We start from the raw sequence: 17,526 nt of genomic DNA, 5'->3' as shown, positions 1-17,526 counted from the left end.
TCTTCATGGGGGGGGGAAAGGAGGAGAAAAAAGGGGGGAAATTGTACAAACTGTTGACTTGTGATTTTCTGGACTGTGTATTTTGTATTCTGCTGTTGTTACATGTGTTTGGAATAAAGTATCTTCAAAAAAAAAAAGAAGTCCCATGCAGTTCTCGCCGGTGGAATCCGGCATAGTATTTGGTCGCGCCTCAGCGACAGAGACGATAGCGACACCTGTAGGATGAACAATGAACTACACGAGCCTTAAAGGGTATTCTGTGTTTTTTTAATGTGTGCAGTTCTCCAATTGCTGCCATGCTAGCGAACCGTTTGCAAGATAATAGCAAAGTTAATATTTTCTATTTCCATCATCCCGCGGGCCAGATTGGACATGCCCGCGGTCCGGAATCGTGAATATTTGAATCATTGTCTTGTATTTGTATGGAGAGCTTTCCATCCTGATGTAATATAGTTCATTTTTCTACTGCAATAAAAAAAACTTAGGATCTGGAACCTCACTTCTGGAAGCAGCAGGATCATAACTTACTCAACTTATTGCTAATGAGTTCCATCAATGCCTGGACTCAACAATCCTGTTCACTTTCTGGCTATGTTATCCTCCGCCGCTGTGAGGCGCTGTGGCTGGCGCTTCCTCCCTGGCGCTGAGCTGGCGGTTCCTCCCCCCGCCGCTGGGTGGCGCTGTGGCTGGCGGTTTCTCCTCGCCGCTGGTAGTGCTCTGGCTGGCGCTTTCTTCCCTCGTCAGTGTGGTGCTGTGGCTGACGGGTCCTCCCTTCCACTGTGTGGCGCTATGGCTGGGGATTCCTCCCCTCCGCCGGGTGGCGCTGTCGCTGGCGGTTTCTCCCCACAGCTGGGGGACGCTGTGGCTGGCAATTCCTTCCCTCCACTGTGTGGCGCTGTGGCTGGAGGGTCCTCCTTTCCACTGGGTGGCGTTGTGGCTGAGGCTACTTCTCCTCTCCGCCGGGTGGCGCTATCGGTGGAGCCGGGACGGGGGGGAGAATCGATGTTTCCTATTGCTGGGCCCAGCGCCTGAGTCGCAGGCCGAAGGTGAGTTCGTCCGGGCTGCAGATGTTTCAATTCAGGGCAAGGGGACAGGAAAGGTGGGTGGTCCCGGTGTCTTGAAGACGAGCAATTGGAGGGAGGGTCAGGATGGACCTGAGCCGAGATGGGAAGATGTTGCATTTGCATAGCGCCTTTCACAAGCTCAAGGCGCTGTGCAGCCACTGAAGCATCTCCCAGGTACAGCCGTGTAGGAAATGGCACAGTCCAGAAGGAGAAAGAAAAACAGTAAAAAATGAGAAATAAGGCTTGTCCGAACTTTTTTATTGGGAGCCAATTTGTGAACCGCAAGCTCCCATCAAATCCCTGCAGTGCAGAAAGAGGCCATTAGGCCCATCGAGTCTGTACCGACCCTCCGAAAGAGCACCCTGCCCAGCCTGGCCCATCCCCATAACCCCCTGCATTGATCATGGCCAATCCACCTAACCACATCTTTGGACTGTGGGAGGAAACTGGGGCATCCGGAGGAAACCCACGCACACACGGGGAGAACGTGCAGACTCCGCACAGTCGGAATCAAACCTGGGTCAATGCCGGAATCGAACCTGGGTCCCTGCCGCTGTGAGGCAGCGGTGCTAATCACTGTGCCGCGAAGAACAATGTAACAATGATCGGACAGTTTGTTTTCTGAGATTGTGGTTGAAAGATAAATCTTGGCCCTGGACACGAGGAAGAATTCCCGTGCTCTATATTAAAATGCCATCAAAGGGATCTTTTACCAGCTATGAACCCGTGCACTCAGGGCCACAGAGGCTGAGACATTGGAGGATGGCAGCCTCAACTCTGGAGCCCGAAGCAATCCATGAAATCCAAATGAGCTATTGGCGATGTTGAAGGAAAGGACGAGACAGTTTGTGATGCTTTTGAATAACGAGAGTATTTAGAATCTGAGAGCAGAGTCTGCACTGCTGGAAGTGAGGGAACAGACCACTGTGCACTAAAACCTCATTCTTTCCGTCCCTACAGAACTGCAATGGCTGATTCTTGCTTCCAGTCAGACCCGGAGTTCTGCCCGGAGTGTGGGACGATTCTGCCATTGCCTGGCCAAGAGGAGTTTGTCGTGTGTCGCAAGTGTGATTTCCAAATCAGCGTTCGCAGTGAGTTCCCAGGATTAATGAGTGGGTGGGGGTGGGAGAGGGGGGGAGGGGGGCGGTTTCAGGAGCTAAATGCAGTGAAACACTTTCTACACTGTCCCTATCAAACATTCCCACGACAGGTCCAGCAAGGGTTATGTGAGGTTATGAACTTCAATGGAAGAATGGGGGCATAGGCTATTTTTTAAATGGGGGAATGCTTAGGAAATCAGAAGCACAAAGGGACTTAGGAGTCCTAGTTCAAGATTCTCTTCAGGTTAAAGTGCAGGTTCAGTCGGCAGTTAAGAAGGCAAATGCAATGTTAGCATGACTTCCTGGTTTCCAGAGAGTGTTCTTCCAATGTTGACGTGTGTCAGCTGTATTGGCTGGTTAATCGGTATTCCTCGCTGACAAACGTGGCCTGGCTTCCCTCTCACTGTCCAGTAGCTGCATCCACTCCAGCACAGACTGCTGACCACATCCCGATCATTACTTGACTTTGTGGGAGCGCAGGCAGACGTTGATCAGCTTGACCACGAGGCCACAGGTTACATACTGCGCTGCTCCAACCTGGGGTCACCACTGCTAGCCTCGTGTGACCATGTGGATGCCTGACAGCCATGTCCCGCCCTGCCCCCGTTCCCCGCCCCCTCTCCTGCCCGGGTCGGGTCCGTGTTCAGTTTGAGGAACCGGGTCGGGTCCGTGTTCAGTTTGAGGACCCGGGTCGGGTCCGTGTTCAGTTTGAGGACCCGGGTCGGGTCCGTCTTCCGTTTGAGGGCCCGGGTCAGGTCCATGTCCAATTTGACACCCTGGGTCGGGTCCATGTTCAGTTTGACGCCCCGCGTCGGGTCCGTGCTCAGGTTGAGGGCCAGGGTCGGGTCTGTGTTCAGTTTGAGGGCCTGGGTCAGGTATGTGTTCAGGTTTGAGGACCCGGGTCTGGGCCGTGTTCAGTTTGAGGGCCTGGGTCGGGTATGTGTTCAGTTTGAGGACCCGGGTCTGGTCCGTGTTCAGTTTGAGGGCCTGGGTCAGGTATGTGTTCAGTTTGAGGGCCCGGTTCGGGTCCGTGTTCAGTTTGAGGGTTTGGGCTGGGTTTGGTTTGGCGACCTGGGTTTGGGCCTGGGTCGGTTTGAGGGTCCGGGTTTGGTTTGAGGACCTGGGTTTGGGCCGGGGTCGGTTTGAGGGTCCGGGTTTGGGCTGGTTTTGGTTTGACGACCTGGGTTTGGGCCGGGGCCTGTTTGAGTGTCCGGGGTTGGTTTGAGGACCTGGGTTTGGGCCGGGGTCGGTTTGGGGGCCCGGGTTTGTGCTGGGTTTGGTTTGACGACCTGGGTTTGGGTCGGGGTCGGTTTGAGGACCCGGGTTTGGGCCGGGTTTGGTTTTAGAACCCGGGTTCGGTTTGAGGACCCGCGTTTGGGCCAAGTTTGGTTTGAGAACCTGGGTTTGGGCCGGGTTTGGTTTGTGGACCCGGGTTTGGGCCGGGTTTGGTTTGTGGACCCGGGTTTGGTTTGACCCGGGTTTGGGCCGGGGTCGGTTTGAGGACCCGGGTTTGGGTCGGAGTCGGTTTGAGGACCCGGGTTTGGTTTGAGGACCCGGGTTTGGTTTGACCCGGGTTTGGGCCGGGGTCGGTTTGAGTAGCCGGGTTGGGTTTGAGGACCCGGGTTTGGGCTGGGTTCGGTTTGAGGACCCGGGTTTGGGCCGGGGTCGGTTTGAGGACCAGGGTTTGGTTTGAGGACCCGGGTTTGGTTTGAGGACCCGGGTTTGGGCCGGGGTCGGTTTGAGGACCTGGGTTTGGGCCAGGTTCGGTTTGAGGAGCCGGGTTTGGGTCGGGGTCGGTTTGAGGACCCGGGTTTGGTTTGACCCGGGTTTGGGCCGGGTTGGGTTTGAGGACCCGGGTTCGGGTCGGGGTCGGTTTGAGGACCCGGGTTTGGGCCGGGGTCGGTTTGAGGACCCGGGTTTGGGTCGGGGTCGGTTTGAGGACCCGGGTTTGGGCCAGGTTCGGTGTGAGGAGCCGGGTTTGGGTCGGGGTCGGTTTGAGGACCCGGGTTTGGTTTGACCCGGGTTTGGGCCGGGATCGGTTTGAGGAGCCGGGTTTGGGCCGGGTTGGGTTTGAGGACCCGGGTTTGGGTCGGGGTTGGGTTTGAGGACCCGGGTTTGGGTCGGGGTTGGGTTTGAGGACCCGGGTTTGGGTCGGGGTCGGTTTGAGGACCTGGGTTTGGGCGAGGTTCGGTTTGAGGACCCGGGTTTGGTTTGACCTGGGTTTGGGCCGGGGTCGGTTTGAGGAGCCGTGTCGGGGTCGGTTTGAGGACCCGGGTTTGGGCCGGGTTGGGTTTGAGGACCCGGGTTTGGGCCGTGTTTGGTTTGACGACCTGGGTTTGGGCCGGGGTCGGTTTGAGGACCCGGGTTTGGGCCGGGTTCGGTTTGAGGAGCCGCGTTTGGTTTGACCTGGGTTTGGGTCAGGTTCGGTTTGAGGAGCCGGGTTTGGGTCGGGGTCGGTTTGAGGACCCGGGTTTGGGTCGGGGTCGGTTTGAGGACCCGGGTTTGGTTTGACCTGGGTTTGGGCCGGGGTCGGTTTGAGGAGCCGGGTCGGGGTCGGTTTGAGGACCCGGGTTTGGGCCGGGTTGGGTTTGAGGACCCGGGTTTGGTTTGACCTGGGTTTGGGCCGGGGTCGGTTTGAGGAGCCGGGTCGGGGTCGGCTTGAGGACCCGGGTTTGGGCCGGGTTGGGTTTGAGGACCCGGGTTTGGGCCGGGTTTGGTTTGACGACCTGGGTTTGGGCCGGGTTCGGTTTGAGGAGCCGCGTTTGGTTTGACCTGGGTTTGGGTCAGGTTCGGTTTGAGGAGCCGGGTTTGGGTCGGGGTCGGTTTGAGGACCCGGGTTTGGGTCGGGGTCGGTTTGAGGAGCCGCGTTTGGTTTGACCTGGGTTTGGGCCGGGGTCGGTTTGAGGACCCGGGTTTGGGTCGGTTTGAGGACCCGGGTTTGGGTCGGGGTCGGTTTGAGGACCCGGGTTTGGTTTGAGGACCCGGGTTTGGGCCGGGGTCGGTTTGAGGACCTGGGTTTGGTTTGACCTGGGTTTGGGCCGGGGTTCGGTTTGAGGAGCCGGGTTTGGGTCGGGGTCGGTTTGAGGACCCGGGTTTGGTTTGACCTGGGTTTGGGCCGGGGTCGGTTTGAGGACCCGGGTTTGGCTTGACCTGGGTTTGGGCCGGGCTCGGTTTGAGGACCCGGGTTTGGGCCGGGGTCAGTTTGAGGACCTGGGTTTGGTTTGACCTGGGTTTGGGCCGGGGTTCGGTTTGAGGAGCCGGGTTTGGGTCGGGGTCGGTTTGAGGACCCGGGTTTGGTTTGACCTGGGTTTGGGCCGGGGTCGGTTTGAGGACCCGGGTTTGGCTTGACCTGGGTTTGGGCCGGGGTCGGTTTGAGGACCCGGGTTTGGGCCGGGTTCGGTTTGAGGACCCGGGTTTGGTTTGACCTGGGTTTGGGTCAGGTTCGGTTTGAGGAGCCGGGTTTGGGTCGGGGTCGGTTTGAGTAGCCGTGTCGTAGCCCAGAAGCCATGTCATTACTGTTCCAATGAATATTACATTTGCCTAACTTTTATCCCCAGTCTCCCATTGCTCCTTTTTTGGTGATAGTCCAAGTTCACTATAGGATGCAATTGATCCCGGGTCACCCCACCTTTGCAACAACCCCTGCTTTATGGGTCATAAACTGCAGAAGTTTACATTCCATCACAAACAAATGCATCTTTCCTTCCAGATCTGCCATAGAGCTGCCATAAATAGTCGCATTTTCTTGTCTATATATTTTAATCCAGCATCAACAGTTAAGACAAATTCTTATCATAATCTCTGATACAGATCCAATAAAACAGTGCATGACTTGTTTAAACAATGTCATCTTCAAAGAACCTCTACAGTGCAGAAGGAGGCCATTCGGCCCATTCAGTCTGCACCAACCCTCCGAAGGCGCACTCTATCGTGGCCCACTCCCCTGCCCTATTACCATCACTCTGCGATGATGATATCAATCCACCTAACCTTCACATCTTTGGACACAATGTTCATAGATTTCATAGAATTTACAATGCAGAAGGAGGCCATTCGGCCCATCGAGTCTGCACCGGCTCTTGGAAAGAGCACCCTACCCAAGCCCACACCTCCATCTATCCCTGTGACCCCACCCGACACTGAGGGCAATTCTGGACGCTAAGGGCAATTTAGCATGGCTAATCCACCTATGGACAGTGGGAGGAAACCGGAGCGCCCGGAGGAATCCCACGAAAGACACGGGGAGAACGTGCAGACTCCACACAGACAGTGACCCAAGCCGGAATCGAACCTGGGACCCTGGAGCTGTGAAGCAATTGTGCTAACCACTGTGCTACCGTGCTGCCCTTTCCTTCTTTGCCATTCCTTTAAACATTCAAAAACAAACACGTCCTGGTATTTTGGCCATGAAGACATCTTCAGCTCCAGACTGAAATGAGCTCCGTCATAAAACAATAAAATAATTTGCTTTCTTCACCGACACCTGTTTCCCCAGATAGCTTGACTGAATTGCCCAACAGCAAGTCAAAACTGAACCACTTAATCTTAACCGGTGCTCACAGCATACAATCTGCCGGGTATTACAGATCCTGAAAGCCAGTCGAATTCCTAAATCCTTTGACTGGGCTGCAAGCGGCTCGGGGCCCCAGGCGCAGGCTGGCCTGATGTGAAATGTGGGCTCTCTGTGGCTGACTTTGTTCTTTTCCAGAGTTTGAAGGGACCGTGATCCGCTCGGAGAAGATGTTCAACAATCCTGAGATGATGCAGCTAAACGTGGCAGCTGAGGCTGAAGAAGGAGAGCTGAAGGGGCCTGAGGTGAGTGGCCTTGAGGGGGCGTTACTGCAGATGCCACGTGCTTTGGTGAGTCAGAGACAGTGAGAAGGGAGACACGAGTGAGGTTGGTGAGGGGACGCTTTTGGTGCGGGAGACCATTTTAGAAGCATTTTTGAATGGGAGGACTTGGTCAGAGAGACCTTTTTCTGAACAAAATTAAGAGTACCCAATTATTTTTTTCCCAATTAAGGGACAATTTAGCGTGGCCAATCCACCTAACCTGCACATAAGACATAGGAGCGGAAGTAAGGCCATTCGGCCCATCGAGTCCACTCCACTATTCAATCATGGCTGATTTCAACTCCATTTACCCGCTCTCTCTCCATAGCCCTTAATTCCTCGAGAAATCAAGAATTTATCAACTTCTGTCTTAAAGCCACTCAACGTCCTGGCCTCCACCGCCCTCTGTGGTAATGAATTCCACAGACCCACCACTCTCTGGCTGAAGAAAGTTCTCCTCATCTCTATTCTAAAGTGACTCCCTTTCATTCTAAGGCTATTCAACATCTTTGGGTTGTGGGGGTGAAACCCACGCAGACGCTGGGAGAATGTGCAAACTCCACACGGACAGTGACCCATGGCTGGGATTCGAACCCGGGTCCTCAGCGCTGCAGTCTCAGTGCTAACCATTGTGCAACGTGCCACCCTGTCAGAGAGACATGAGGTAATCATGAGGTATTAGGGCAGCATAGTGGCACAGTGGGTTAGCACTGCTGCCTCACAGCGCCGAGGTCTCAGGTTTGACCACGGCTCTGGGTCACTGCCCATGTGGAGTTTGCACATTCTCCCCGTGTTTGTGTGGGTTCCGTCCCCACAACCCAAAGGTGTGCAGGATAGGTGGATTGGCCACCTTACATTGCCCCTGTTGTGTTATGTACTCTGGGATAACACAGGCTGCAACCCGATGCAGCTTTGACCAAAAGATACTCCAGACTTTGAAGTAAGTTCAATGTGATTTATTGAACCATTAGCATAGTTCTCTGTGAGGTCGACTCTCCTGCTAATCTTGCCATAGTAACTCAGTCTAACTAACCAGTCTGCTCTAAGCCACATGGTGGGTGTGATGCTTCTTATCTGCCCCACCCTGTTCTCTAAATGTCGCCTGAGGAAAGAGACAGAGCATGTGTACCCTGTCCTTGTATATGGGTTGTGTAATGCCCCCTTGTGGTAGTGTCACCTCTGGGTGTCTTGACTGCCCATTGGTCGTGTCCTATTCGATGTGTTCATTAGCTGTATGTCTGCATGTCATGACGTCTCTGGTGCTCCATCTAGTGTTTACTTAGTCATAGTGTATTTATATTAACCCCTTGTGTATTTACAGTGATGCATATCACCACATCCCCTTAATTGGAAAAAATGAATGGGTACTCTAAATTTCTTGGGGGGGGGGGGAAAGAATCATGAGGCAATACAGGATAGAGCTTTAAGCTCGTTAGCAGGAGAGACTCTGACAGAGAAGTGTATTAAACTTTTTGAATATGTTTGGGGTGAACATAGAACATACAGTGCAGAAGGAGGCCATTTGGCCCATCGAGTCTGCACCGACCCACTTATGTCCTCACTTCCACCCTGTCCCTGTAACATAATAGTCCCTCCTAACCTTTTTGGTCACTACGGGCAATTTGTCCTGGCCAATCCACCTAACCTGCACGCCTTTGGACTGTGGGAGGAAACCGGAGCACCCGGAGGAAACCCACGCACACACGGGGAGAACGTGCAGACTCCGCACAGACAGTGACCCAGCAGGGAATCGAACCTGGGACCCTGGCGCTGTGAAGCCACAGTGCTAGTCACTTGTGCTGCCGTGAGGGTGAGGGGGAAGGTGTGACGCAAAGGTGGGTCGTATTGAAAGCAGTGTAAAAGAAATATAAAATTACGGATGTATTGATTGATTAAATGAACGGACAGGAGAATGGCAAATATAGCGTCCAATGTTGGCACTATTTGGGGTAACGGACGAGCCGGGAGTGAGGAGGCGAAAGAGGCCTTTGCGTCCCTGGTAGCCCGGCGGAGGATCTTGCTATTATGGAAGGACGCAAAGCCCCCCAGTGTGGAAGCCTGGATAAATGACATGGCAGGGTTCGTCAAGCTGGAGAGGATAAAGTTTGCCTTACGAGGGTCTGTGCAGGGGTTCTTCAGGCGATGGCAACCGTTCCTAGACTATCTCACGGAGCGTTAGGAGGCGGTCAGCAGCAGCAGCAACCCCGGGGTTGGTGGGGGGGGGGGGGGCTTCCCTACGGGTACCTTTGAATGCCATATTGAGGGGGTTACTGTATATGGGGAAACCCAATGTAAAAGTTTTGTATAATTCTTGACTGTTGTGTTTGTGTTTCTTTTTGTAATTGGGGGTGGGGTTTGTTAAAAATGGTGTTTAAAAATTTGAATAAACATATTTTAAAGAAAATAAAAATATATAGCGTCCAATGTGAGGCCATTCACTGAACTTTGAAAATATAGAATAGTGTAGATTTATCAGAACAATATCTAGACTCCCAATGTTTTGGTTACGGGGTCGGGACTGCACAGGCGAGGATTGTATTCCACGGAATTTAAATGATTAAGAGGTGTTTTGACTGAAGATATTAAGGGAAACAAATCGTGTTGATTGAAAGCTGTTTCCGCTGGCTGGGGGGTCTTAAGACTAGCGGGGTTATCTCGAATTTAGCACCAGACCCTTCGGGAGCGAAATGAGGAATCATTTTGGTTCCGGGCATCTCCACCATTGGGAACGTCCTTCCTGCATCTGCCCTGTCCAGTCCTGTTAGAATTTTATAGGTTTCTATGAGATCCACCCTCGTTCTTCAAATGTAATCTAATCAACTCAATCTCTCCTCATACGTCAGTCCTGCCATCCCCGGAATCAGTCTGGTAAACCTTTGCTGCACTCCCTCTATAGTAAGAACATTCTTCCTCTGATCAGGAGACCAAAACTGCACACAATACTCCAGGCCCCATAACCTTCTGGTTCCCAGAGTCAGATTTGTGGGCATGGGGGGGAATGAGCACCCCAAAGATGCGCTGGGTGAGGGGTGGCACAGTGGTTAGCACTGCAGCCTCACAGTGGTTAGCACTGCAGCCTCACAGTGCTGAGGACCCGGGTTCGATCCCGGCTCTGGAGTTTGCACATTCTCTCCGTGTCTGCGTGGCTCCCGCCCCCACAATTGAAAGATGTGCATGATTGGCCACACTACATTTCTCCTTCATTGGAGAAGAAGGTGCGCTGTGAAATCACCCGAGTCCCCGGGTGGGAAGAGGCGCGAGGCCATTGAGGGTGCAAACTATCCCGTTGGCAGCCCCACTCTGGCCTCCAACGTTGAGGGGGACATGGGTGGGGTGGTGGGGAGGCATTTCCTGTTGTTAACCAGGATTCACTCTGCCTCCAGGTGGACCGGAAGTGCTCGCGCTGCGGACACGATGGGATGGTGTATCATACGCGACAGACCCGCTCAGCAGACGAAGGGCAGACCGTATTCTACACGTGCATTAATTGCAGGTGGGTATACAGGGCTGGGTGGGGTCAGGGGAGGTGCCGGGGGGGGGGGGGGGGGGGGGGGAAGAGAGAGAGAGAGAGAGAGAGAGAGAGAGAAATCGCGGACAGAGGTGCAGACCGTTTAGTGTGGCGGTGTGAGAGGAGGGTGTGATGTTAAGGATGTAAGAGACATGGCCTCCAAGGTAGAGGGGGCAGGGACGAGACACCGAGAGAGACAAAGAGAGAGAGAAAGAAAAAGGAGTGAGAGAGAGAGGCTGGGACATAGAGCGACAGAGAGAGACACACAGAGAGGGAGAGACAGAGACACACACACACAGAGACCGAGACATACAGAGAGAGGCAGAGGGAGAGAGATATACACAGAGACAGAGAGAGTGAGTTCCAGGGAGGGTGGAAGCGAGGTACAGTTGCTCAACCAAAGTTGTTTGTGGGATAAGGTCCAGCCTTTGTTCCCCATCCCTGATGGCCCCTGAATTGAGTGATTCGCTCGGCCATTTCTGAGGGCAGTTCACAGTCAACCACGTGGCTCTGGAGACATAGTTAGGCCAGACCGGGGAAGAGCAGCAGATTTCCTTCCCTAAAAAGGCATTAATGAACGGGATGGGTTTTTAGCACAATCGATGGTAGTTATCATGATCACCATTACTGAGACTAGCTTCGCGTTAATTGATTTTAAATTCTACCATGGTGGGATTTGAACCCCTGTCCCCAGAGCATTGGCTGAACGGCTAGTCCTGTAACATTATCACCACACCACTGTCTCTCCTGTAACCAAAATCTTGGCCTTTGGGAGGCATTTGATGTGTTTTGTCTCATTTTTCAGGTTCCAAGAGAAGGAGGACTCTTAATCGTGGGATGATTCAAAGTGAGAGCTTGGACTGGTTAAAGGGTGCTGGTTTGAATGTGCCTCGCTCCAGCACACAGCCTCTTGAATTGACTGTTAGATGGGGCATGGTCGCAGCAGCTATCTGTGAGTGCTGTCGGAAACTGCATAACCTCATGCAGCTAATGATATGAACTGAAAATCGTTTATTGTCACAAGTAGGCTTCAAATTAAGTGATGCGCTGATTGCAGAGTGAGGGAACACTCACTCTGTCTCTCTGTCTCTCTCTATCTATCTATATATATATATATATATTTATATATATATATATGTCTCTGTCTCTCTCTTTCTCTCCCTCTCTCTGTCTCTCTTTCTCTCTGTCTCTCTCTCTCTCTCTCTCTCTCTCTGTTTCTCTCTGTCTCTGTCTGTCTGTCTTTCTCTGTCTGTCTTTGTCTGTCTCTCTCTGTCGCTCTCTCTGTCTCTCTCTCTGTCTCTCTCTCTGTCTCTCTCTCTGTCTCTCTCTCTGTCTCTATCTCTATCTCTGTCTCTTTCTCTGTCTCTGTGTCTCTGTCTCTGTCTCTATGTCTCTATGTCTCTCTGTCTCTGTCTCTGTCTCTATGTCTCTGTCTCTCCCCCCTTTTTATTTCTCTCTGTGTCTTTCTCTCTCTCTGTCTCTGTCTCTCTCTCTCTCTCTGTGTCTCTGTGTGTGTGTGTCTCTCTCTCTGTCCCTCTCTCTCTCTTTCTCTGTCTCCCTCTCTCTGTGTCTCTCTGTCTCTGTGTGTCTGTGTCTCTGTCTGTGTCTCTGTCTGTGTCTCTGTCTGTGTCTCTGTCTGTGTCTCTGTCTGTGTCTCTGTCTGTGTCTCTGTCTGTGTCTCTGTCTGTGTCTCTGTCTGTGTCTCTGTCTGTGTCTCTGTCTGTGTCTCTCTCTGTCTCTCTCTGTCTCCCTCTTTCTCGCTCTCTCTCTCTCCAACCATCCCTGTATGATATTCCATTACAGATTGTGCAATTAAAGAAACCAAATTCACATCGTAAGAGTTTTTGGAACATTCACTTAATGATAGCTTAAAAGTGTACAAAATTATGAGGGATATATATAGGGGAGATAGGAAGAATCTTTTCCCCTCGTTAGAGAGGTCAATAACCAGTGGGGCACAGATTTAAAGTAAACGGCAGGTTTAGAGGGGAGTTGAGGAAAAGATTTCACCCAGAGGGTGGTGGGAGTCTGGAACTCTGCCTGAAAGGGTGGGAGAGGCGGGAACCCTCAACATTTACGAAGCATTTAGATGAAGACTTGAAATGCCACAGCACACAAGGCTATGGACCAAGTGCTGGAAAATGGGATTGGAATAGTTAGGTGCTCGGTGGCACAGTGGTTAGCACTGCTGCCTCACGGCACCAAGGACCCAGGGTTTACTTCCGGCCCCGGGTCACTGTCCGTGTGGAGTTTGCACATTCTCCCTGTGTCTGCGTGGGTTTCACCCCCACAACCCAAAGATGTGCAGGGTAGGTGGATTGGCCACGCTAAATTGCCCCTTAATTGAAAAAATAATAATTAGGTACTCTAAATGTATTAAAAAAAACATAGTCAAAACGCCCGAGGTCAAAATCCCGCAGAGCATCATTGAGAAACCGAGTAGTACCCTTGCTTAGATCGGGGTTGGGTGGGGAATGGGGCGGTGTGTGTGTGTTGGTTGGGGGTGGGGGTGGTACAAGTCCGGCTGTTGCAAAACAAGAGGGCCCCATGCAGGTCGGAGGCATTGCAGAGCGCAAAGGGGGCTGGGACGCGGAGGAGAGTGGCTGGGAGAGGGGGAGAGGGTTGCGGAGGCAGGGCTGATGGACCCAAAAACAGAGACACGTCAGTGTAGACTTGACAGAGCTGCGGCGAAAACTGAACCAGCCGGATAACACCCAGCTGTGACACCCGGCCGGTCACACCAGCTGGAATGGAGCACCTGCCGGGCCATAACACTTGCTGGGACCATTCCTGCGTGGATTTCCTGCTCGGACTCTAAACCGTGGATCTCCTAAAACGCTCGCACAGTTCTGCCACAAGGTTTGTCTTAGTAGCCACCGGACCACCACTTCCCAGTGTGATCGTCAGCTCTCGTTTGCTTTCTGACCTTGGGTGCTTCCTGAATCACAGTCCACAAAGCCATGGACTGTGGTGGGAGGGGGAGGGAATTGTTTGCAGTTTAATGTTGAACGACCGTGACTTTTTCTTCAGGTCACTTTTCCTCTTGATAATTTTCTGCTGAAAAATGATGTGCCAGGGGCCAATATCCCAGCCCAGCCTTTGACTTGATTCTTCATATCCACTGGGAAAAATAAATAAAGGTTTGTGTCCCCTAAGCTGACCTACAGAGTGCTGCCGTACCTACCCACGTTATACCCACTGACAAAATGGCCACTGGAGGATGTAACAATTTCACAATGAAAGGCATCAGATTTAAAAATCACCTGAGGGGATGTCTGAGATGGCATCGCGTGCCCGAAATGCAATTCCTGAGGCCAGAGCAAAATCTTAAAATGCAGTTGTGGAAAACCTTCTCTGCTGTTTCCAGAAAAGTGCAAGAATGTTATGAAAGAGCGACTGAGCAGACATCCAGGTAGCCCCACAACTGGGACAGCCGTGAGTTGAGTACTTTGCACCAAGGAAAAAGATGCTGGCAACGTCACAGTGAAAGAGGGTGGAGTGGTTGGGATACCGACTGCGCTTAAGAACTGATAAAGGCGGGGAGGTATTAGAAAGACTGGCAGGAAAAGTTGGTAAGTCACCAGGATGCGATGCTGAGGAATGTTTCCCCTAGTGGGAGAGACCAGAACAATGGCTGCAGCTTATAAATAAGGGGCCTCATTTCAGATGGCGGTGAGGAGAAAATCTTTCTCCGAGTTGAGTGTCTTTGGGATTCTGTTCCCCAGAGAGCACTGGAGGCTGAGCCATTGAGTATTTTTAAGGCTGAGGTTGATCGACAAGGGATTGGGTTGCAGGCGGAATGTGGATTTGAGGCCACAGTGTTAATAACACCTGTTATCTTGCGAGGCGATCAATAATATACACTGGACAACACAACTAATATACGTGTTCCCATGGCTCTCGGGCTAACTGACCAAGCCCAACGGCTAAAACAGCGCCTAAACTCCTCATAGGCTTAGGTTCGCGCACTTGCGTGTCCCCATAGGCTCTAGGCCTGTCACATGGGCAGCTCGGTAGCATAGTGGTTAGCACAATTGCTTCACAGCTCCAGGGTCGATTCCCGGCTTGGGTCACTGTCTGTGCGGAGTCTGCACGTTCTTCCCGTGTGTGCGTGGGTTTCCTCCGGATGCTCCGGTTTCCTCCCACAGTCCAAAGATGTGCAGGTTAGGTGGATTGACCATGCTAAATTGACCTTAGTGTCCAAAATTGCCCTTCGTGTTGGGTTGGGTATGGGAATAGGGTGGAGGTGTGGGCTTGGGTATGGTGTACTTTCCAAGAGCTGGTGCAGACTCGATGGGCCGAATGGTCTCCTTCTGCACTGTAAATTCTATGATTCTAGGTCCACAAAGTATCACCGCTTAAAGGGGGCCACGTGACCACATTTCTCCCCCCTTAAATTCCCTTACAGATCCCTGTAATACAGAAAGTTATATACAGACAAAGAGAGTTACAGTGAAGGAGCTTAAAACAAAGCTCATAAGATAAATCTTATCAGACGACTTTCCAACTCTTGCCGAACATCTCAACTTGGCCATTGGCTCTTCCAGATTTAGGAGCATCCAGCAAGCGCAGGCGGATCTGTAGACAGCTCCCTTGGTGGCCCTTGAAAAATTCCCTTACGAAGAACTCAGTTCTAACACCACTACATCGGCCAATGGTATACTGGTAACTGGGATTTGATACAACTGTCCCTTTTCGTGAATGTCGGATTCTCCTCCTCAGATGGTCAACCTGCTTTCTAAGCTCGCGGCCATGTTGATCTATGACATAGTATACTGCCCAGCCCTTTTAACAACTCTTCCAGGCAGCCATTTCTGTCAAAGTTCTGCATGGATACCAAATCCTGGAGGCAGCAGGGTGATGCAGTGGTTAGCACTGCTGCCTCATTATGCCGAAGACCCGGGCCCTGGGTCACAGTCCGTGTGGAATTTGCACATTCTCCATGTGTCTGCGTGGGTCTCACCCCCACAACCCAAAGATGAAATGAAATGAAAATCGCTTATTGTCACAAGTAGGCTTCAAATGAAGTTACTGTGAAAAGCCCCTAGTCGCCACATTCCGGCGCCTGTTCGGGGAGGCTGTTACGGGAATTGAACCGTGCTGCTGGCCTGCCTTGGTCTGCTTTCAAAGCCAGCGATTTAGCCCTGTGCTAGAATAGAATTTACAGTGCAGAGGAGGCCATTCGGTCCATCGAGTCTGCACCGGCCCTTGAAGCAAGAGTAAGCTTTGCGCATGAGCAGTGGGAGAGGCCACATCTGGAGTGAGGCACATCCACAGTGAGTTTTAAACTTGGGAATTTGAAGCAGAGTGGTAAGTCTTTCCCTCTTCCCTATTTTATAAGTTTAGTAGTTCAGTTAAAAGGTTAATAAGGTGCTTCCCCACCCAGATAGCCAAGTGGCAGTTCCCTGCCCATCACCTGAAGCCTGATTAGGAGTCAAGAGGTGTTGGTTAGCTACATTTGAAGCTTAACTGGTATGTGTGTCATCTCAGACCATCTCCGACCTAGAAAGGACTTCAAAGCGCATTCACAGTGAGCTTAGCGCACGAACAGTGGGAGAGGCCACATCCGGAGTGAGGCACAGCTAGAGTGAGTTTTAAACTTGGGAATTTGAAGCAAAATTTAGGCAGACAGTGCAGGAATCTCCTGTAGCCATTCCCCTACCAAACAGATATACCGCTTTGGATACTGTTGAGGGGAATGCTTTCTCAGGGGAAAGCAGCAACAGCCAAATTTGTTGCACCACAATTGGTTCTGCTGCAGAGGGGAGGAGTAAAACATGTGGGAATGCAACAGTTATAGGGGATAGGCTTTTCTGTGGCCGCAAGCGAGACTCCAGAACGGTATGTTGCCCCCCTGGTGTTTGGGTCAAGGATGAAGCGGTCGCAAGATATTTTGGAGGGAGAGGGTGAACAGCCTGTAGTTGTGGTGCACGTAGGTACCAACGACATCAGTTAAAAAAAGGGATGAGGTCCGAGAAGCAGAATATCAGGAGTTAGGAAGAAAGTTAAGAAGTCGGACCTAGAATAGAATTTACAGTGCAGAAGGAGGCAATTCGGCCCATCGAGTCTGCACCGGACTTGAAACGAGCATCTCAATTAAGCCAATGCCTCCACCCATCCCCAAAACCCAGTAACTCCACTTAACCTTTTTGGACACTAAGGGGCAATTTATCATGACCAATCCACCTACCCTTCACATCTTTGGACTGTGGAGAAAACCAGAGCACCCGGAGAAAACTCACACAGACATGGGGAGAAAGTGCAAACTCCACACAGAGAATCACCAAGGCCGGAATTGAACCTGGTTCCCTGGTGCTGTCAGGTAGTAGTGCTAACCACTGTACCACCCAAGAGACTGGTTGACACTTTTGATAGTTTGTAGGGGTGGGGGGGTGGGGGTGGGGGTGGGGGTGGGGGTGGGGGGAATCTCTCGGAATACTAAAAGGTAAAAAGATCATCTGCAGTCAAATAGCGATGCCACTGTTTAGAAAAACTTTTATCCATTTCAGCCCAAGGTTGAAAGTTGGGGCCAATGAGCCGAAAGGCTTAGATACATTTTCACTGCCAATTAAATAACGGCAGAAGAGCAACAAAAGGTAATAATGTTTGCGACCCACAAACATACAGCCTCATGCAAAGGTTAACATTTCCGTTAGTTCTGGACTTCAAATCCTTTGATCATAAGACATAGGAGCAGAATTAGGCCACTTGACCCATCGAGTCTGCAATTGGTGATGAGTGAGGGACTATTATGATGCCTCACAAATTTTATTACAGCCATCAGAGGTCTGGGTGAAACAGCATCTGTTTTCATAGCCAGATTTAGACAACTATCTGAACATTGTGAATTCTGGTTAGTCTGTGGGATCGACAACTTAAATATTCAGAAATAGTTGCTGGAAGAAACCAAGATATCCTTGGACAAGACTTGAGTTGGCTCAAGCAGCTGGAAGCGCTGAGAAAAGCATTTAAGAATTGCAAAGCGTGCAAACCAAGGTGAACCAGTTATGGCGGGGAGCGG

The 17,526-nt window shown here is 51.7% G+C and overlaps 1 protein-coding gene across 2 annotated transcripts; it reads left to right on the top strand.

The window, feature by feature from the left end:
- Positions 1 to 910: 910 nt before the first annotated feature.
- Positions 911 to 12,343, top strand: polr1h (RNA polymerase I subunit H). Of its 2 annotated transcripts, none has more exons than XM_072475359.1 (5): positions 911 to 1,046; positions 2,025 to 2,155; positions 6,873 to 6,979; positions 10,381 to 10,490; positions 11,311 to 12,343. In XM_072475359.1, the coding sequence occupies exons 2-5, from the start codon at positions 2,032 to 2,034 to the stop codon at positions 11,333 to 11,335; spliced, it is 366 nt and encodes a 121-aa protein (XP_072331460.1). In that variant the 5' UTR covers positions 911 to 1,046; positions 2,025 to 2,031; the 3' UTR covers positions 11,336 to 12,343. The 2 variants fall into 2 exon arrangements, with proteins under 2 accessions (XP_072331460.1, XP_072331459.1); XM_072475358.1 differs by lacking the exon at positions 911 to 1,046 and adding an exon at positions 1,053 to 1,099.
- The last annotated feature ends 5,183 nt before the right edge of the window (positions 12,344 to 17,526 follow it).

Source organism: Scyliorhinus torazame, chromosome 14 (genome assembly GCF_047496885.1).
Source record: "Scyliorhinus torazame isolate Kashiwa2021f chromosome 14, sScyTor2.1, whole genome shotgun sequence".
Lineage (NCBI taxonomy): Eukaryota > Metazoa > Chordata > Chondrichthyes > Carcharhiniformes > Scyliorhinidae > Scyliorhinus > Scyliorhinus torazame.
This window is presented reverse-complemented; position numbering and strand designations above follow the sequence as displayed.

Coding starts and splice junctions, on each gene's coding strand:
- polr1h (XM_072475358.1), top strand. CDS start 1,068: ATGTTTCAATTCAGGGCAAGGGGACAGGAAAG. Junction 1,100..2,024: donor AGGGCAAGGGGACAGGAAAG/GTGGGTGGTCCC, acceptor CCGTCCCTACAG/AACTGCAATGGCTGATTCTT. Junction 2,156..6,872: donor TTTCCAAATCAGCGTTCGCA/GTGAGTTCCCAG, acceptor GTTCTTTTCCAG/AGTTTGAAGGGACCGTGATC.